Source organism: Syngnathus typhle, linkage group LG1, assembly GCF_033458585.1.
Source record: "Syngnathus typhle isolate RoL2023-S1 ecotype Sweden linkage group LG1, RoL_Styp_1.0, whole genome shotgun sequence".
NCBI classification, from domain to species: domain Eukaryota; kingdom Metazoa; phylum Chordata; class Actinopteri; order Syngnathiformes; family Syngnathidae; genus Syngnathus; species Syngnathus typhle.
Genome location: NC_083738.1, coordinates 28,647,984 through 28,669,075, shown reverse-complemented (window position 1 = coordinate 28,669,075; position 21,092 = coordinate 28,647,984). Strand labels below are relative to the sequence as shown.

The 21,092-nt window shown below is 52.4% G+C and overlaps 2 protein-coding genes across 3 annotated transcripts; both read left to right on the top strand.

Annotated features, from left to right (window-relative positions):
• Positions 1-265: 265 nt before the first annotated feature.
• On the top strand, positions 266-8,289 carry efs (embryonal Fyn-associated substrate). Of its 2 annotated transcripts, none has more exons than XM_061277561.1 (9): positions 266-425; positions 561-669; positions 792-919; positions 1,547-2,734; positions 2,944-3,054; positions 4,115-5,005; positions 5,088-5,144; positions 5,413-5,670; positions 7,354-8,289. In XM_061277561.1, exons 3-9 carry the CDS (start codon positions 908-910, stop codon positions 7,459-7,461), a joined length of 2,625 nt encoding a protein of 874 aa, XP_061133545.1. In that variant the 5' UTR covers positions 266-425; positions 561-669; positions 792-907; the 3' UTR covers positions 7,462-8,289. The 2 variants fall into 2 exon arrangements, with proteins under 2 accessions (XP_061133545.1, XP_061133543.1); XM_061277559.1 differs by having other exon boundaries at positions 6,023-8,289.
• Positions 8,290-8,578: 289 nt separating this feature from the next.
• Positions 8,579-21,076, top strand: acin1b (apoptotic chromatin condensation inducer 1b). Its single transcript, XM_061277482.1, has 17 exons — positions 8,579-8,761; positions 10,209-10,253; positions 10,353-10,464; positions 10,725-10,795; positions 11,084-12,115; positions 12,285-12,358; positions 14,401-14,518; positions 17,087-17,132; positions 17,203-17,345; positions 17,407-17,562; positions 17,639-17,795; positions 17,861-18,006; positions 18,192-18,299; positions 18,387-18,494; positions 18,642-18,990; positions 19,384-19,481; positions 20,010-21,076. The coding sequence occupies exons 1-17, from the start codon at positions 8,627-8,629 to the stop codon at positions 20,319-20,321; spliced, it is 3,210 nt and encodes a 1,069-aa protein (XP_061133466.1). The 5' UTR covers positions 8,579-8,626; the 3' UTR covers positions 20,322-21,076.
• Positions 21,077-21,092: the final 16 nt, after the last annotated feature.

The following is a 21,092-nucleotide window of genomic DNA, read 5'->3' as shown; positions in this document are numbered from 1 at the left end:
TCGGTTCGTTTCGTTTTGGTATTTAGACCTATTTTAAATTGATATCACCCAGTCCGTCCTTTCAAAAATACATATATCGAATTGAATTGAAAGCTCACAATTGTCTTATTGTCTGCTATTTTTTATCGAGCCAATAAACGCCACTCACGTCAAGGAGCCAATCAGAAGGTGAGGGAGCTATGCGATCTCGCAAGTACCTGGATAGCGTTCATTGCGTTGGGTAGGCGGGCATCGGCGCTTCCAGACTGTTTGTAAATTCACTCAAATACGTCGGCGTCGCAGAAGGCGGAGATCATTTTGTTGTCATCATCGGTGGAAAATGACTGAAAGCCAATGGCCCCAGTTTTCTCCGCTTGAGAAGCGCTTTCACCTCATCTCGCCCCGAACGCCGATTTGTAGCTTAGCAGTGAATTCGAACGAGGAAGGTAATGTACTTTTTCTTCTTCTTTCTTTTTGACGCCACTGCGAGCAAACCTCGGATGCTTTTGACCTCCTTTGTGTGGAAAGTGCCGAGGAGAAGCAGCCTTTTACTACTGCCCTTTTTTACGTTGGCGCCCTAGGCCGCGCTAGTGAATGACACCCCAATGGAGACACGTACCATTGACCCAGCAGAGCAAACGACCGATTCGGATCCCATTTCATCGCTGAGTCGGCGGATGCTAAGCTAAGGTTAGCGTCTGACGTTACTGGGGCGTGGAATGACGGGACAGGTGGTGCCCAGTCGCCTTCGTGTCGCTCGGTCTTGTTTCGACCCATGTGTGCTGTAAGTAAGTGTTCCGAACCACTCACAGGCCCAGCGTTTGGGATTCACAAGGCGGGGAGACGATGTGAGTGAGCCGAATGGACCGATCGGAACACCCGAGTTCGACCTTCCCCGAGACGCAATAAGCCTCACGTCTTCCCAGCCATGTCTGTTTCCGTAAGTATCGACGGAGTTCTGTTTTGGTGGCGCATGTATTTTGCCAGTGGGGTCCCACATGGCACTGGGAAGGGGCTTTAAAAATGAAAGGGGGTGGCAATTAAGCCCTCAAACGGCAAGGGACAGATGTGACTCTCCTCCCCCATCCCCCACTTACTGCGCTCATCCCACTCATTAGCATTAAACCGCTCTGTCCATTTGACCATTGGTGCTTATTTGCAATGGCTGCAGGTTTGATACTTTAACTTGAGCCCAGGCAAAGGGGCGGACAAACGGCAGGCATGGTACCAGACTCTGGCCAGTCCGGGGTGTACCTCGCCTCTGGGATGGCTCCAGTTAGCCCGTGACCCAGATGAGGATGTGCCATGCATGGATGGATGGATGAACAGTTGGAGCTTGAGTCTATTATTCCTTCCCATGCAGTCATGGACGGACGGCGGGCGCTTGCATTCAAGCCCCCAAACAACTGAGCTGTTTAGCATTGCCATCAATGTACTTGTTGTTCGGGATGCATAAATCCCGGTTTGTCTTGCCCGTCTGAAACAAGACTATTAAAAACCTGTTGTGTGTGGTTTTTTTTTTTTTTTTAGTGGGCTCGCATTTTAATCCGTGTCCCCTCCCTTTCAGACGGTGTTGGCAAAGGCGCTCTTTGACAACGCAGCAGAAAGCCCGGAGGAACTGGCTTTCAGGAAGGGGGACATTCTGATGGTTTTGGAGCAGGAGCAAAGCGGCGGGCCCGGCTGGTGGCTCTGCTCCCTGCACGGCCGGCAGGGCATCGCCCCGGCCAATCGTCTGCGCCTCCTCCAGACCGCCCCGGCACCTGGCTCGGACTCCGTGTACTTGTCCCCCGGTCCGCCGCTGGCCCACGGCAGCCTGGACGACGCCGCGTACCACTCGCCACCGGCCGCCGGCGAAAGCCGGATGGCCGCCGCGGCCTCGAGACCCGGCGAGCTTCGCAAGGCGGACGGCGGTCGTCCTCGCTCCCACTCCAGTTCCGGGTCCCGACCCAGACCTGACTGGGATATGGGAGCGGCGGGTCGCCCGCGCTCCCCTTCCCTAAGAGGACGGGGCACGGACGTGAGCATAGCGCTTTATCAGACTCCGGTGAGCCCGCTCCCTTCATCTGCTGTGCATGTCCGACAGCCAGGAGCCCAAATGGCTCCCGAGTCTGTCTACCTCTCACCCGGCGGAGTCGCGAGAGCGGCCGATGCATCTGAGGACACCACGTATCTCGTCCCTCGGGAAACGCTTACCGCAGGTCCGCCGTCCGATGACTGTTACTTGGTGCCAAAAGGAACGCCGCTCGCCGGTGAGGATGTTTACCAAACCCCAACGGGAGGGGTTCTGGCCGCCTGCCCCGACGGGCCCTCCTCAGTCAGCGGAACTCAGCAGTCCCAAGTGGGTCAGGACATTCCCGGGACGTACCAAAGCCCCTCTTCCGTGGCGGTGAACCTTCAAAGAACTTTGTCTTCCCCCGCCCAAGCGCCTCTGAGGCCCCTCGTCAAGAGCTCGTCACCCAACTCCGCCGTAGCCAGAGGGAAAGCGGGTCTGGCCTGCCACAGAGGTTCCCCTTTGCTAGTTCGAGCCGGCCACCCGCGTGTTCCCGGATCGCCCAGTTTTGCCCGAAAGCCACCGCCGCCGGCTCCCCCGGTGAGGGGAGTCACGCGGAAAGACGGGCAGCACTTTGCGCCTTTCCCCCCACCGAGCGATCCCGGATCTCCGGCGCCGGAGGTGAACGCGCAGGCCGGTCGGGACCCGGAGAAAAGCAACGGCAAAGGGCAACCTCAAGATTATGCAGATCCCGCCGATGACCAGGTTGGCATATTTAAGGCTTGTCGTCCGACCTCTTTGCTATCCAACTTGGACTCGACTGCCCTCGTTGCGCTATTGCTAGCACGCCATATTTGATGCTTGCATATTGGTTTGGTGATGGTTTTTTTTCAGTTGACTTGTACAATGTTGGATTCCATGGTCTATTTACTCTCAGAAATGGTTTTTTTTTTTTTTTTTTTGATGCTCGACAGGTATACGACACGCCACCCAGCGGCCGGTGGCAGCGCGCCGCGCCGCCGATCCTCAGCAACGGCGATGACGCCATTTACGACACGCCTCGCAACGTCGACGCGGAGACGGAGGTGATGACTTTTTACGATTTTTTTCTTCACTCTGTTGAAAAGTTTGAGAGCGGTGTTTCCCATTTGAAAAACCTCGACGGTGAGCCACCTAACAAAAATGTCTCGCGCCCAGTGCAAAGTGATTCTTGGCGCCATCTTGTGGCAGCTAGTGTCAGAGAACTATATTGCTGTCAGTTGAAGACTTTCATTTGGACTAGAGTAGTGCTTGTGGTGAGTTTTGTTTGTTTGTTTGAAACTTTCTCAGAGTGTTTGTTGCTGTGATTCCAAGTTAGTGTGCACTTTGTTGAACAAATGTCAAAATCCCATCAACCCATACCCCTTCCCCCCCCCCCACCAAAGGGCCCGAGGCAAGGCCACACCTGTGCGGGCCCGCTGCGGTAGTCCGTCGTGCCGCTTCTATTTTCATCTGTTGGAGCGCGGGCAGCAGCGGTCTGGCTCGATGGCTCCTTGAATGTGGGCGCCAGCTGTTGCCTTGTTTTTGCTCCACTGACTGCGTCTGCGTTGACACCAGGCCGTCGGAGTGGGTAAATATAGCCCGAGGCCGGCTGGCCTGCCGGCCGGCCTTCAATTGGTGCTCTGGGACACTTTGAAGCATCTGCCTGTGGCTTCCCGCAGGTTCTGACATCTCGCCAGCGCGAGCGTAATCCCTTTCTGTTCATGCCATGTTGATTGCATTCATTGGGATGAAATGGCTGATCGGGATAAAAGCGCTTCAAGTACACAGTCCATTTAGAGTATTCAGACGGGGTCGAGCCTAGGTCCGTTCTGGGGGAGTCATCGCCGCTCCGTTTAGCCTTAACTGGATGTAGCAGCGCAAAGGGGACAAATAACGTTTTGGGCACAACCATGGTTTGTTGACAAACCACTTGGTCACTTCGGGCGGCTTCATCTTCTACCATCATCTTTCTGGAATGTTTGCTCAATCCGCGCACGTCTGTGATTTGTTCCGGTCGGAAGCGTGAAATGGGATCAGCGGACCCCGCCTCCTTCATTCCGTTCCGAGCCCAATGAGGATCGGCAGTACGGAAAAGGGCTGACTGTAACAAATTTCCATTCGCAGGTGTATGACGTCCCCACCATCACGCTGAACGGCTCCACGTCGGAAGGCCGAGCCAGTGCCGACGACGTCTACAGCGTACCCAGTCTCCCGGGTGTGCCCGTGGCTCCCGGCGAGTCCAGCGCCGCCGGCCTTCTGGGGGAGGACGACGAAAAGCGAGCAGACGCGGGATCCCCGGACCGCGGGATCTACGATATGCCGGCCCCCAACGCCGAAGTCCTCCCCCGCTCGGCCTCGTCTTCCTCCACCTCCACTCGCCGCCTTTCCGTGTCCAGCAACGGTTCCGGGGATCTCCAGTGGAGGGCCTCGCTTTCTGGCCTGGTCCACGCCGCGCTGAGCGCGGCCGCCGCGTCCGGCTCGCCCGCCGCTCCGTCGTCTCGGGATCTAGCCGCCTCGCTGGCCGAAATCCTCTCGGCGTGGAAGGCCAGCCACTCCGGGGACCCCCCGCCGCCCCTCCAGCTGGCTTGGTCCCGCCTCTCGGACCTCCTGCCCGCGCTATCGGCCGCGGGCAGCGCCCCTCCGTCGGAAGGACTCCTTTCCCTGGTGCGGCGCTCCCTGGAGGAAAGCGCCCTCCTCTTGCAGGCTCAGGGTCGCCCCCGACTGCCGTCCCAGGAGTCGTTGTCCCGCAGGCCGCTGCCCGCCCTCCCGGTGTCGGACGGCAAGTCGAGCGGAGGCGGAATGGGCTCCCGTAAGAGTAGCTGGATCCAGGAAAGGCCTCTGCCCCCGACTCCTCAGCCGGCCTTCCCCCCGCCTCCCGCTTCGGCTGCGGTGACGCTGGTGGCGAGCCCGGGCGACGGAGACGAGGATCCCGGCAACGAATACGCCGGGATCGGCCTGACTCCCGTCCCGGCCCTGGTCCCCAACGGGGACAGTGTCGGATACGTCAAGCTGCAGGTCAGTCATGGGCGCCGCCGCCGCCACGGGCTAGTCATTGCCACTGCCACCATCGTTTGACTCGCTCTCCACTTGGACGTAGGGAAAACCGGAGCTTCCCCTGCCTCAGAACGGACAAACCATCAGCTCCGAGCCGAGGGTAAGTTCCCGAATGAGCCTTTCCTTTGCGCTCGGACCCGGGCGGACACGAAGTCCGAGCCATCAAATATACATGTACTGGAGTCCCGGCCTGCCAACAAGAGCTGTCTTGTCTTGGTTAACAATCCGGCCTCACACGGGACAACCAGCCAAAGACAAGGAGTCTTTGAAGAGACGCTGGCTGAGTGAGCCGTACTGTTGTTCCTTTGTCCCGGTTCTGGACGGGGTGGGCGCCGTAATCCGTTTTTTTTTGTTATTGTCGTCTTCAGCTGACTCCGTCCCCGCCCCTGCCGCGGTCCCTCTCCCTGGAGGACTCTGAGCTGCTGTCCTTCTACTCGTCGCAGAGCCTGGCTCACCTGTCGTGCCTGGCCGACGCCATCGACGTGCTCTTCGCCAGCGTGCAGGGCAACCAGCCGCCTCGCATCTTTGTGGCGCGCGGCAAGAGCCTGATCGTGACGGCGCACAAGCTGGTGTTCATCGGCGACACGCTGGCCCGCCTCCTCACTTCGGCCGACCTCCGCGCCAAGGTGCGTCCTTTGCTCTCGTGCCGATCCGACTTCCTTTCTGGCACCGACCGATACGTCCTTTTACCCCTCCTTCCCTCTTTATTGCGATCTTGGTTTCTTGCTCCTTTCCTCGCCCCTTATTTCCTTTCTTCCATTTGTCCTTCTTTCCTGGCATCCGTCCGTCTGTCCTTCATTCTTTTCATCTCCTTCCTTTCGTCCTCTTTTTTTCATAAATTCTTCCTTCCTTCTTTCTTTCTTTCTCCCTTTCTTTCTCCCTTCCTTTCTCCCTTTCTCCCTCCCTTTCTCCCTTTCTTCCTCTCTACCTCCCTCCTTCCCGCCATCAACTGATTGGTTGCAAACGCTGGCCGTCCAGATCACAACCTCCGGGGGTCGCCTGTGCCAGGCCTTGAAAGCGGTCGTCGTGGCGACAAAGGGCGCCGCCCAGAACTACCCGTCGGTGTCGGCGTCTCAGGAGATGGTGGACCGTGTCGCCGAGCTCTCCCAGCAGGCCGCCGGCTTCTCCACTCTGCTCCAGCGCTTGGCCGAGATCTCCTCGTGATGTTTTGGGACGGAAAAGCTTCTTGACACTACTCCTCTTTTCTCTCTCTCTCTCTCTTTCTCTCTCTCTCTCTGAAAAATGCCTTATTTTGTGCTGACCGCTTTTTGTTGTTGTTGTCCCCGTGGCTCCTCCAGTGGTGTGGCTCGACTCTGCGGCTCTTTGCAGCTTTGCTTTGGAGTCCGTCATTTCCTCCCTATCGGCAGCGGGTGACTGGAGGGAGACGTCGATTTGAGGACGGACTTGAAACACCTGAATGACTTGACTGCGCAACTTTGTTTACATTTGAGAATCAGTTTTGTTTTCAGCAAAATTCATCATGCCACGTCCAGTGCGCCCTCGCTCGCTCACCTGGCAAGCCGCCCGTAGACCGTTACGCCGAGGGGCTGCCGGAAAAACCGGTCTTACGAGAATGGAGGGAACAGGACAAAGACAATCTTTCATTTCAACCGAGTCAGCTGCCAATATTGTCTGGCGAGTGACACGGACTCGATCAGCTTGACATTTAGCAGCCACTCGTTATTGGACGATATCTGTTGGATATTTTTATTGGACGTGACCCAAGAACGGTTGGCAGAACAAAAGCCGCCGACCGGGTTTACCGGCGGCGTGGCGGCGACACGTCGCGACGTGCATTCTGACTCAGCCAATGTGACTTTGTTGGCCTTCCCGCCTGCTTTGGGTCCTTTGGTTTCCTTTGTGCTTCCTTTTTGAGTCCATTCTTCCTCCCCACTTGCCTTCCCTTCTCACGTGCAACAGTCCTCCTGTTCATACGTGATTCCCTCCGTCGTTCTTCTTTTGCCCATCCTTTTTTCGCCCGTCCGACGCTCTTTCCGTCCTACCTTTCTTGGGCCCTTGTTCCATGCATCCATCGATCTTTCCTTGCTATCCCCCCTTCCCTTCGTCCGTTCTTTTTTTCCAGTCCTGTTCATATTATCCTTTCATTTCTTTCACACTCTCTTTTTTTCAGTTCTGTTCATATTATCCTTGTTTCCTGCCTTCCTTTCTTTTTTTTCTTTCTTTCTTTTACACTGTTGTTTTCTTCCCCCCAGTCGTCGACCTGATTATTTCTCGTTATTTTCACTTTGCTTCATCACGTCTGCCTCATTCACACAAGCCAACACTCTTTGTTTTCCTTCCTTGGTTAGACGCCGCATCTCGGAGTCTCCCCGACGCCACACGTTACATGCATGCCCCCCCCCCCCCTTTTTTGGGGGGGGGGGGGCAGAGTGGGGCACTTTATTGATGGACAATGACCACGTTCAAAGTCGGACCCATTAAGCCATTGGGCGTGGCCGCTAATCAAGTGTTTGTCTGAATTTGGATCATAAGGAATTATTTACCTCATCCTTCCAAGCATGCTCTGAGAAACCTTCCGATCCCTTTTTTTCTGCTGTCGTGTCACCTTGTGGATGATTCAAATGCTAATGGCAACTTCACTTGTTACGAGTTTGAAGAAAAGCAAGTAACCTTTATATTTATTATGATCATTTACGTGTTTTTTGTTTGTGTTTCCTTCATAGCTTTACTATGCCTGACTCTGTAATGCACATTTTTGTGTGATTTCGTGTGGTGCTCTATTGCAGTGGTTCTGAAACTGGTCGCTAGAGGGAGCTGCGTTCGTTAGCCAGCTCTTCCTCTGCTCGTTAATGGCCGTCAACTTGCGACGACGAAAGAATATTGCGTTTCATTCTGCGGAAATTGCTTCGGTTCCTATTGAACAAATCAGGTCATGACTCTTTAGGATGTTGTAACAATGTTGTTACAATAATACACACGGCAGTTATGTGAGGTGCTCTCTAGACCTGAAAGGTTTTAGAACCCTGCTCTATTCTAAATAGTGTGCCCCTACCCCATATACCATTGACTTGTTTATGTTGATTCATGTTTTCCACACACATATGAACTCTTCCTTGTTGGCAGGGTTCTAGCAATACAGAACTACAACTCTTCACTTTTGAACACGTCTGCCTTGTATTCCAGTCCAGAATAAACCAAGGTTTTTTTTTCTTTTTGCAAGAATAAACGTGATCACTTTAGTGCTGTTACAGCGCTGATACCTTCACTTATCAATATGACCCAAATATGGTTTCTTTTTGTTGTGAAGCACAATTTGATTGCCTGATTGTTGCCATTTTACGAGAGGGAATTTTGTTTTGTTAAATATATATAAAACGTGCATTGGTCACGGAACATGGAACGAATTTGAAAACTACGCTACCGCTGTGCTGGACTTGAGACTTCACTCGGGCATGGCGGAATTTTCCGGAAATTGCCGAATTACGACGCCGAGAGCCCATGGGTAGCGTACGCTCAGTAAATCGTAAAGCCCCTCGGGCCTCCCGAAGTTCTCCGGAAACTGCCGAACTATGACGCCGAGCGTCAGCCGAAACGACGCTGGTCGGGAATACTTTCGACAAGATGGCGGACGAGGACATTACGCTTGACGGACAGCCTTTACAATCCCTCCGAGTGGCGGATTTGAAAGCCGCGTTGGAGCAGAGAAACCTGTCCAAGAGCGGGGCGAAGAACAAACTCATCCAGCGATTGAAAGGGGTGAGTTAAGTGATCGTCTGGGGGCGCGCTTAGTGTTAAGTGTGGACAAGTTTACTACTAGCAGGAGGCTGGCGGAGGAGGGAAGGGGGGCTGGAGCCTCTTCACGGTGTGTGACGGCTCAGAAGCGGGAACGAGCAAGCAAGTCGGATCGGTGCCAAATAGTGCCCATTAGCACTCGGAACGATCTCGGTGTGCTGTAATGGTGGACGTCGCCAGGACGGCTAAGCTAACAACGAGCCTCTCTTCGCGGATAACTAGTTGCGGGGCACCGTGTTGCACAGTTGGAAGTGTGCACCTGTCAAGTGGAGGCCTAAGCCGACCGGAAGCGAGCCAGCAGCCGCCCTGCGGGAACGTTAAAAAACCAAAACCAAATAAGTGACCACGCGCGTTGTTCGTGTGGGCCCACGTTGTTGTTTTTGGTTGTCATTTTTGTCTTAACCGCCTGCGGCCGTATCAAGGCCTTGGAGCTCGATTTCGGCACCGACCCCTGCACGCCGGCCGCTTAATGCGTTGGACAGTTTTTTTGACGTCCTCATTTTACGACAAACTGAAGTTCAGTCGTTGACGGCGTAACCTGAATTTCGACGTAACTCGCTGTCGTCTGTCACAAAGCTACGCTAACGCACCAAAGTCGTAATTACAGTCAATTCTGGTTTGAAAAGACACAAACAAACCGTAAGTACGATATTAACTAAGCGTGACTTTATTCCACAAATAAACATGTATGACTAAGCTATGCTAGTGCAGTCGTGAAATCCCAATTAATTGTATGTCCATTTTTTTAAAACGGAATCTGGGTCATCATTAAAACGCCTCGAATGGCAGTAAGTCAACATGTCATATTTTTAGGCCGGGCCAAAGCTTTTCTGACCCATCATAGTAGGAAAGTTGGTGTAACAGATAAATAAAAAGACACTATCAGGCCATAAATACTTAACTTCAAAACAGTATTTAGTGTTGTATTGTACACTTGCTGTAGTTCAAAGTCAAAGTCAAAGCCAGCTTTATTGTCAATCTCTCCACATGTGACAACACACAAAGAGACCGAAATGACGTTTTTCTCTATCCCATGGTGACGAGACACATAACACGATAGACATACAAGTACGCGACACAATATAAAAACAAGAAGGCAAAAATTCAAACAATCAATAGTAAGAGTGATGAATAAATAATAAATAAACAGATAACACAATAAATAAGAGGAACAAAACGGAGCCAGCAAGCATAGCGCAAAAGTAAAAAACATCATAAACAAAAAGGCACAAACAATAAATAATAAGCGTAATAATAAATAATAAATAAACAGATAACACAACAAATAAGAGCCAGTGTGCATACAGACAGTAAAAGTACAGGACGCTACGCAGTTTATTACTGACCTATGTAAAGTAAGAAGTAAAGTCATAATTACAGTAAATTGAATGAAATGCTGAATGTTTTGCAGGCACTGATGCTGGAAAACCTGCGCGGACGCCGGCCCAACTCTCAGGTAGTGCCAATTGAATCCTCTTGGTCTTTTTTGAAATGCATTCTACAGACCACATTTCGGTATCCAAGTTTTATACCACAGATTTCATTTTTGCTGCAGATGGGGGAGGAGATGACCCAGAATAGCTTCATCCAACAGTATCTGGCCAAGCAGCAGGAACTCCTCAGTCATAGACAGGAGAGAGGAGCCCATCTTGAGGGGGAGGCCGACGGTATGGCAAGCCTCTCAACATGCTCCCAATCGTCCAGTACCTAAGCTCCATCTGCTAATGTTTTGCGTCAGAAGCTGTAAAAAAAAAAAAAAAAAGAAAGAATGTTCGGTCATCTTTGATAGAGAATGGAATGGAATGAAATGAAATGCTTTTATTGCCATTGTACAGCAAGTAATGTGTCAATTTACAAACGTTCATTGACAGACTACAAATGGCTGCTGCTACTAACATTAACTCTTTCCCTCCTCGCCGCTTGACAGAAAGCCCAGCAATGCCAGAAGAGGATGAAGATCAGTCGGACAACGACAGCTCGTCCGGCGTCTCTGACAAGGTGGGTGGACCACGTGGTGACTCGTACGGTGGTTTGTTTACATCAAGGACCAGCCCAAACACAAATGAGCTTTCCAACCATGCTGCATCCAAAGCAAGTCAGAGGGTGTAGTTGTAGTTTAACAGTAATCAATATTTCTGCCTTTATTGTTTTTTTTTTTTCTTGCCTTCAGGTGACGCCTCTCATTGATTCTAACATATTTGAGTGTATTTTTTTAATGATAATATTGACTTCAGAAGTTAATCATTGGTGAAGTCAGTGTGACGTATCCTTTTTTTTGCTCGGCAGAAGCCCCCTTTGGCATCTCGGAGCGGCGAAGGGGAAATGTCACATAAGCCGGACGGTAGCACCGGTCGCCAGGAGGCTCCTGCGGCCAGGATGCAGAGGGCCACCTTCCCGCAAGGACGCAAGGAGCCACCGGCCCCTTCTCCCCCTCGCGCCGTGGCCTCGCTGTCGGTGCGCGTCCTAGGCCAGCCGGACCGCCAGGGACTGCCCCCGGCCCTGTCCAGAGCTCAAGAGAAAGAGGGCGTCGCGCCGAGCGAAACCGCGTCGGCTCACTCGGTCCTCCACCTCAGCCGATCGGCCGGCGTCTCGGCCGGAGCTCGGGTCCGGGAGGACAGTGACGAAGACGACGACAGCGGGGATGACGAGGATTGGGGGCCGGGGCTCGGCGCGGCACGGAAAGGCGACCGGGCCCCCCCGCAGCCTCCGCAGATGCCCGCCAGTTCTGTGAGGTCCAAACGCAAGCTTCAACCTCCGCAGCACATCCCGCCACCGCAGCCCCAGCAGAATCTGATGCAACTGCGCCACCCAACGCCCCCGCCCTCGCCGCCCCCTGACCTCTTCCCCCTCCCGGACACTCCCAAGCAGAGCCCGCCGGACACCGACGACAAGGAGGGAGAATGCTCCGGAGCGCGCCGCGGTGTCCCACCTCGTGACGCGCAGAGGCCAGACTCCGATTCCAGATCCCGCTCCAGTAGTCCGGAGCCCCCCGCCAAGCGCGGACCGGGCCCGCTCTCTCTGCTGGTGCACAAGATGGAGACGGAGGAGGCGCAGACCAGCGCCGGCGCCGCCGCCGGCCAGTCTCCGGAGGAGAGCAAGAAGAAAGAAAAGCAGACCAGCGACCGAAAGGAAGACGCAAAAGCGCCAGATGAGGAAAAGCTCGACGGCAAAAAGAAGGCGGCAGCTGGCGATAGCCGCGGGGCCGGGGGGCGGGACTCGGGTTCCTCGTCAGATTCGGACTCGCGGTCCGACTCCTCCTCTAAATCCTCCTCCTCATCCTCCATCAGGATTCAGTCGTGCCGCGTGAGGCAGCCGAAGGTCAGTGATCGAGCTCGCAGAGGAACGTTTCACCAGCGTAGCTCCATGAACAAAGATACGTTAGTTGGAGTCGACAAGAGCGGTTCTTCTTGTTGTCGTGTCCGCTATTTGAAAGCTAAAGCGCGCTGATTTGCATTTGAATGTGTTTGTGTGTCCCGTGATCTCACAGAGAGCCGAGCTCCGCCAAGACGCAGATAAGGAGACAAAAGGGACGGAGACGCAGAAAGGACACCTCCTGAAAAGGTTTGCAATCACACCCCAGTCCAATTTAGATAAGGAAATCACAGACGTAAGCCATGCCCATGGAATCGCCAAGGCTAATTGATAGCCGGCCATGTTAGTTGATAGCACACCTTTGTGCTCAAGCGTCGACGAAACACTTGGGCCAGGCCTTGAGTGGATGAATTACAAAAAGAGTCCAAATCATTTCTTTCTAATGAGCAAATCCTATACTTGGATAAAAGTATCGCCAAATTGATTTCTGTTCAAATTTGCGATTTTCTTAATTTGTTTTTTTATCAACAATCAATTAACAACACTTTTATGATATCAATTCATTTAAATGATACTAAAATGAAATGAGCACATTTGAACAAAGCAGGGAGTATTCTCGAGCCCCTGATCATCTTATTGCGCAGGTTACCGAGCTGTTCTTTGACCACCCCACTGGTCCATGCCATACATTTGCAGAACATGGCCCAGGGGTCAACTCCCCAAACAAACGGCACAATGGGTACCAGTCGTGCAATTTAATTCCAATGTTTGACTCCAGTGAAATAAGTATTATAAGAAAGAACGACCACAACAAAAATCTCAGAAAGTTGTTCAGAAAAGTCTTGTATTTTTCATGAATTCTTAATTTGTTTCTTTTTGGGGCGAAAAAAAAAGGGAACCTCTGCTCACAGTCAGGAGCTTCTGAGTGTGTTCCTGTAAGGCGTTTGTATGTGTGCGCCAGCCCGCCAGTCCCCCCCCCCACACCACCACCACCACCACCAGCCGCCCCCAGCACCACTGCCGTTATAAAAACAAAACAAAATTGTGCGCCTTGGGTGAGTGTCAGGTGTGTTGGCTGTTTGGTTCCTCCTGCGTACCCCAAGCCTGGAAGCAGAATTGAAAATGGACGGAGCGGTGTCGTTGTGTATGCCTGAACAAAACTATTGGATGAGGCTCATTTCTTTTTCTTTTCTTTTTTTAATACCTCCATTTGACACACTCGGGGTCTTTTGTGAACAAAAGCCTTCGACTGAAAGCTTAAGTAATCCGAAGTGATGACAACGTGGAGTGTGATCGTTTGTTGTATTTTCGGTCAGGCATGTCTTGGAGTGTCCTTGCGCTGGATTGGCTGTCGCCTTTTTTCCCTAATGGGTCCTCGGCCTCCTCCTGTTTCGTCTTGGTGTGATTTCCGCTCTTAGCTAACGGCGGCACCCGGCCTTTAATTCAGCGCAAGGCGTAGTAGTAGCAGCAGCAGCAGCAGCATTGTAGTATGTTACTTTCAAGGTTTAAGAGTCGTTAATGGCATTTTAAATTGGAGGGTGGGACCGGAATATCTTCAGTGCTTTGTGTGGGGTTTTTTCTTTTTTTTTACTTGACGCCGCTTTCGCTAGCCAACATGGCTGGCATGCCCACATTGCATCCTTGATCGCGACGCAGTAATTAGCCGTGCTGGAATCGAAACTCCTCCGACAAGAGTCAATTTTTTGGTAAAGGCTCCGCGGACCGGGACGAACGCTTTGTGCGAGTTGGGTTCGTTGCGACCGGCGAGAATGCTTTCCGAGGCAAACAAAAACGGGTAAGAATGGGAGCGAGCCAGAGGGCGACAGACAGACAGTGGTGGTGGTGATGCATGTGGGAATGGCGCCGGCCGCCGGATGTCTATTGTTGCGTGAAGTAGTGGCCACAGATTATTTGCAATCTTAAATCATTCGCCCAAATCGACCGTTCTGTCGTTCTGTGAGGCGCAATGCAGCCTTGCTAGGGGAGATATCATAAGGGGATATATCATGCGCGGATGGATGGATGGATGGATGGATGGATGGATGGAGGCGGGCCTCCGACGCACTCGCACACACACATTGCTAATGTTAGTGGCTGCTTAGTGCAGGATAGTACTGTATTGCAATTTCAATCGTTTGCTCCAGGCGATTTTACTTGAATACTACAATAGTTATTTGGCTAACCCTTGATCCTAGTGATGGCAGCCACATGAATGAATGAAGGGTTCCTAATGAAGATCAGCACTCTAGATCCTTATGACCTGGTTTGTGTTTTCTTTTTTTTTTTGGCAGAGTGGTGTCAGAGCCCAGCGAGGCGGCCGTGTCAGAGGTGGAGCCCCGCTCGAGCGGCGAGGCGAGGCAGCCGGCGCCAAACGCCGAGCCAGTCGATGGCGAGGGCCGTCTGGAGGAGGTAAGTCTGGTCAAGAGAGCGGAACGTTTGACCGTCTGGCGCTCAAAACCTTGCATCCTCATTCATGAACGAGCATGACAAGCTGACACGAGGCTCACTTGAAAACAACACAACCTAGAGAAAAGCCCAACTACAGTGCGACTTCGATTTACAAGGGACCCCGCTTGCGTCAAACCCCCATCCAACCCCCCCCCCCCCTCACCCCCATATCTTGAGCTGTGGTTACATTGCTTTTTTTGCTTTCACTTAGGTTTTGCAGACCATGTCAAGCTACATGTAAAGCCAAGGAAATGACACGTTGTGTATGAAACGCAAAACTATTGCAAAAGTCAAATGGTGCAGAAGGCAGGCCAACTGGCTAACGAAACCAGCAGCGACTTTGTCATATTTAAGCAAACGATATTTCAACACAAATAGTGCAGCTAAATGGACAATGCAAGAATCCTCCCAGGCGTAAATTCTTGCTCCGTGGTGAACAAAACATCTGGTGCGGCTTAGTTGTCTTCTTTTTTCATTTCCCTCTAGTGGCTAAGTCGGGAATGTGCAGAAGTGTCAAGCGCTAACTTTATATTCTTCTCGACCGTATTGGAAAGTGCATGTTGGTGCAATGATTACAAAACCTGATTTTGGGGTGTATTTTATTTGCGGAACAGCGTGAGTGTGAGTCAAAGCCCCACGTGATTATTGGCTGATTGCTTTGCTGTGGCGCTTGATTGCGTTTTGACCCAACTCGTAATGCGCCTCATGGTTCGCTGAGCGCGCACGCCGAGTAGTTGTTCATTTAGTTCGCCCGCTGCATGTCGCTCACCGAAGGGCTGGAGGTCGAGCCTTATTTTTGACACTCAGGTTGTGTAGCGATGCATCGTGACGTCTTTCTTGCCTCTTTTCTTCCTCTCTCTGTTCTTTAGCCTCATCTAAACGCTTCTCTCTGCAATATAGTATTTATGGTGTGATTGTTGTTTTAAAACCACATTGATTGCTTTGTTATGAAGGTGCCCATGCCTCTTCCATTGCCCCTAATGGTACAAGCTGCGTACTACTACTACTACTACTACTACCACCACCATCACCACCTCCACCACCAACAACACCACCACCACCACCTCCTCCACTCCTGCTCCTACTCCTCCTTCAACTTCTGTCCCGATACGCCTGAGTGCGTCTGCAACCGCTTGTGTCACTGAATAAAGTCTGAACCAACAGCAGGAACTGGATGGAGCTCACATCAGACCGGCAGCGGTGGTAGCCACGGTAACGGCAGACCCCCAGTTGTCACGGTAACCTACCCTTGAGCAGAGCTGCTTGCCGCACCGCTCGGCGAACTGGACTGTACTTTGGGCAGAGGGAAAGGGGCGCCGTCCAGCTCTAGCTCCTCCCGACAGCCCGCTGGGTTTTTGACACGGGACTGAACTTCCAGCACAAGTCAAATGTGGACATTTCCTCCGCAAACAAATCTGTCAGACACTTTTTGAAAGAAGCATTTCTCCGTGGAGTCCTTGAACAAACTTTGAATGGACATACAGGCGTGGAAAAGTCATTTGAGCCAAGATGCTCCGCAATGGATCTGAATGCTGTGAAATTGCCGTTTCCGTGACGTCTCCCGCTCGCACCGCTGCCTGGATTACAATTCTCAAAGCCACAAATCCGGCTGGCTTTTTTTTGTTGTTTTTTGTTTGTTTGTTTTTAGCCCTTTCAATTCTTCACATTGCTTTTATTTTTTGAGAGGAGCATCGAAGCCAATCCCCCCTCCCCCCCATCCCCCCAAAGACTTGCAATGGACTTGTACTGAAATCAAGGACATGAACCTAAACGAAGAGAAGGCCCCTCCTGACCCCCGACCCCCTCCCACGGACACAATTGTGACTCTGCACAGCTGCTGCCAATCCCCTCAAAGACTAAAGTCCACCCCAGTGATCTCTTCCTGCACACTCAAATCGAGGCATGGCCTCCGCCTTCCCCGATTGGATCCTTGTTGCCTAGATACAGTGCACAGGGTCGTGCGGTTGGGCCCTAGTCGAGCCAGTAAGGAATCAGGTGTCAAATGGTACCACCATTTCAAATGTCTAATTGCTAGAGGAATTCCTTTCCTCGTTTTAATTCACAGCAATTGTTTAGTACTGCAGTTTTCTTTGTGGTAGTGCTAAAAGTCTGCAGTTTATTGGTAAATAAGCAAATCTTTAGTGACTAAAAAAATAAAATACATAAAGTCGCCAGGGCTTCTTTTTCCACCTCTGCTTCGAAGAGCACAATTTAATTTTTTTTTGAGTGATGCAACAGGTTTTTTCAATTGACTCAACACCCAGACAACGCTTTTACCCTTAAAAAAAAAATCTGGGAAAAAAAAAAGGATGTGGACACACACAAGTAGTTAGTGGCAGCTTTATCTTGAATCGCAGACGCATAACGCATAGATGTGTTGATGTTGGTGTCTTTAAGCAGAGGTGGAAGCCAAAAATGTTCCTTACCACCTTTTCATGTTTCCCGTGGCACGTCAGGAGTTCCCATCTCACCCACTGCGCCCTTTGGGGTTTCTGTATGTTCTTTTTCTGTCTCTCCTTCTCTTTTCAGAGCACCACTCCAAAGGCTTTTGCCGCTCGCAAGATCTCCCTGACCAGTAGGTGGACCCCGAATGAGACGCTTGCGCCCCTTGCTTTTTCTCCCATTTGACTTTGGCGCCTCGGCAGGCAACAAGACGCCACCCGTCGACAGCGACGGAGGAGCGGGAGATGCCGACGCTGGAGCGGCCGGGAGGAAGCGGCGTTGGGGCTCCAGCACGGCCGTCACTGCCAAGAAGCCGTCCATCAGCATCACTACTGACTCGCTCAAGGTGGGTGTGAAGGCCGCGTGGTCCTTGTCATATGGTCTCAATCCTTTTCTGTGTCCCGTAGTCTTTAATTCCAGATATCAAAATAGCCCAAGAAGCGGTGGTGGACCTTCACCCCGAGGAGCTGCAGCTGTCCGGGGATGACGACAACAACAACAACAGGGACAACGGCCAGGGAGACGCCGATGACGGTCTTCAGATCCGACGCACCGTCACACAGGTGAGGGAGGGAGGGAGGGAGGGAGTTGTCCGAGCAGGGGCGTCGGCCTGTGACAACTTGCGTGCGTCCTCTTCAGGTGGTCCCCTCCGACCAGGAGAACGGGCGAGGCGACAAAGAGGAGAACGCCGAGACGGCGGAGCCAGAAATCCCGCCGGCGGCGCCCCTCGTAGAGCGGTCCGAGCAAGCTCCTCCCGAGAAGACGGCAGAGAAGCTCGACGGAGAGCTGAAGAAAGGTGAAAGCCTCCCAACTTGTTCCGTCTCCGAGCTTTCCGTTCACGCTCCTCTCGTTCGTCCTTAGCTTGCCCCGACGACGCTTTGGTGCGTCGCTCCATCAGTCGGCAGCGCTCCGGCGTGTCCGTCACCATCGACGACCCCATCCGATCCGCGCGGCTGCCGTCGCCGCCCCGCGGCAAACCTTCAAATATCATCCACGTGACCAACCTGGTGGGTTCGCAGGGGAAAACGCTGAAGCAATATCATTTCAAGGCTTCATGAAAACGCTCCGGAATTGCTCAAATGAGAATCATGAATGAGCCCTGAAAAGAGCCTCCAATGTTTGTCCGACGCAAAGTAGCCCAATTGGGACGCTCCGACCGCACTGACTGTCCGTCCATCTGCTACGTTCTAAGGTGCGGCCGTTCACCCTGGGCCAGCTCAAAGAGCTCCTGAAGCAGACGGGCAATATGGTAGAGGAGGGCTTCTGGATCGACAAGATCAAGTCGCACTGCTTCGTCACGGTGAGCCGCCGTCCGACTCTCGCCCCGAGGCGTTTTGTTCGAGGGCTAGCTAACGGGCCGGGCCCTCTCTCCCTCCGCCTTTGGCAGTACGCCAGCGCAGAGGAAGCGGCGGCCACAAGAGAATCTCTTCACGGGGTCAAATGGCCTCAGAGCAACCCCAAAGTGCTCAGCGTGGACTTCTGTGAGCAGGATGAGGTAAATGGCTTCTTGTGTTTTTTTTGTCATGGACTTTGGAGTTTCGGAAAGCACAAACAGTCCCTTTAGTAACAACCTAGATTATGTGGATGCTTCAAAAGAAACAGGCTCACTCCCCCCCATTTGTGTTTGTGTTCCCGCACGCAGGTGGACTTTCACAAAGGTTTGTTGAAGCCAAAGCCCGCCGAGCCGCAAGTCCCCCAGCCGGTGCCGCCGCCGCCCAGCCGCCCTCCGCCGCTCATGCCCGAGCGCGACAGGCAGCGCGAGCATGAGCACGAGCGCGGCCCGCCAGGCGTGCGTGACTTGTGGGCCGAGCGGCAGCGGCAAATGGAGCGCCGCGAGCGGGCCCGCGGCGAGCGCGAGTGGGACCGCGACAAGATCCGCGAGTTCGCCAGGCCGGGAGCCGACAAGATAGAGCGGCGCTCCAGGTCCCGTGACCGGGAGCGGCGGAGACGGGAAAGGCCAAAGAGCAAGGAGAAGAAGACAGAGAAGAAAGGTGAGGAGTCCTTCCCATTTCTATTGCTCCAAGCGGCCATTTTTAACCGCCCAGAAATATTATAATAATAACAACGAGACACTTTTCACCAAACGCGTAAATGCATTAAAAACAAAAAAGAACGGGGCTGAAAACGTGTTGGGTGGTGTTTGCTGTGCGTTCCTCTAGAGGGCGGTAATGGCAAAGGAATTGAGGGCTTGCTGCTGCTGCCGCTGAGGGGAGCGAGCGGCACATTCGCAATGCCGCTTGCTACGCTGTCTTCGGAAGCATACTGAACGTTCAAGTGTTGAAATGTTATTTAGGTTATTTGCAAGCCAGGCCAGGCAGGGGCAATACTGAGCCATGGATTGATGAAACGCCCTAACTCTAACGCAAACCTTTTGTCACCTTCAGAGAAGGCAGACGAGCCTCCCGCAAAGCTTCTCGACGACTTGTTCCTCAAGACCAAAGCGGCTCCTTGTATATACTGGCTCCCCCTCACCGAACAACAGGTTGGTCCCGCGTCTTCTTTGTGCGTGAATGGCAACGGCGAGCGGCGTTTTGTGACCTTGCCCATCGGCGGTGGCAAGCCAATGCCATTCGTTGACCTGCCCAATGCAAACTGTGCAACACGGCTTCTTGGCTCCGCGCACGGGAGGACGTGCTGATGCTCTTGTGGCAGCTATACGTAATGACCAAAGCGGGCAATTCTTCTCGTTTTGATGCGGAACAGTCCCATCCAGTGTTAGTTTTCTGATTGAAGTCGTTTCCCATTGGGTGGATTTTTCCATGAAAGCTAACTTTCAATTCAAGTCAAAGGTTCGTAAACACCCGCTTTTACGTTGGAAAACATTCGTCGGCGGCGGCAGCGTCTGTTAATCCCAGACTAGTCACTGATTTTTGATATAGCGTCTCGTCTATGAACGAAGGGATGGCATCTTGTTTTTTTTTTTTTCTTCCTCCCAGTCCAAGTAACACAGGTTCTCAAAGTCATTAGCCGAAACCCTAATATACGTACGTGCGTGTATATGTACCACCAGGCGGCGCAGAGGCTGGTAGAGCGCAGCGAGCGGCAAAAGGAGCGAGAGCGGCGGCTCAAGGAGCTGCAAGAGGAGCAGGAAAAAGTTCGCGAGGAACGCAAGAAGGAGAGGCTGAAGGCCCGGGAAAACGAAAGCCGAGGCAGCGACGGCAACGCCCCCGCGTCCGCCAGGGGAGCCGAGGCCGAGCGGGACAAGGAGAGAGGCCGGAACAAAGATGGCGAACGGAGGCGGGAAGGCGAGAGGCGGAGTGGCAGGCCGCCGCTTGGCCGTCGCTCTCGTAGCTGTAGCGACACCCGAGACAGGCGCCACTGAAGCGGGCGGCGCCGGGGAAAGAGGGAAGGAGGGAGGGAAGGAGAGCAGACTTGCCTGGCCCGGCCCGGGAGCAGACTTGTCCTCCTGAGGTTTGGGAGACCTTTTTCTTCCCCCCCCCCCCCCTTCAAGTTGTGTGGTTCCACAGTTTAAAAGCCCTATAATAAAGTCCAAAATAGATAGCCTAGCCTTCAAAAGTTTACTCTGAGCAGTTTTAGTGTTTCCACTTGCTTCAGCACTGAACTTGACCTGACAGGGTTTTTTAGTTAAGGTGTTTTTTTTTTCTTTTTTTTTTTTTTTTTATAAACTACATTTGCTCAGTCGAAAGCGAGATCCTATCAAAACGCTTTGTTAATTCAAGGAGACAGAAGAGAACGGTGGCCCACTTTAAATTCCCTATGTCTAAAAAGAAAAAAGGGGTTGACCTTGAAATGCTCTCAAAACTTTAAAACAACCAATTGTTGCTTGATGCACCATAACAACAACAACAACAAGGCGCCGACTGGCAAAAATTCCCATTTGTCATTTCGAATGTGCACTTTGGAATTAGGAGCGAACTGAGTGCACTGTCCAAGCATTGAACCTAAAAAAAAAAAAAAAAAGTCTAATTTAGCATTTGGGCCTCATTCTGGAATGTCAACTGTCGGAGATCCAAATTGTATTTTTGCCGTCTATGAAATTTTAACTTTGATTTGATTTTTGTTGCTGCCGAATGTCATGACAAATGCATTAATAAATGGAAGTGCCGTCTGACTTCACTTGGGCCTCCCTCAC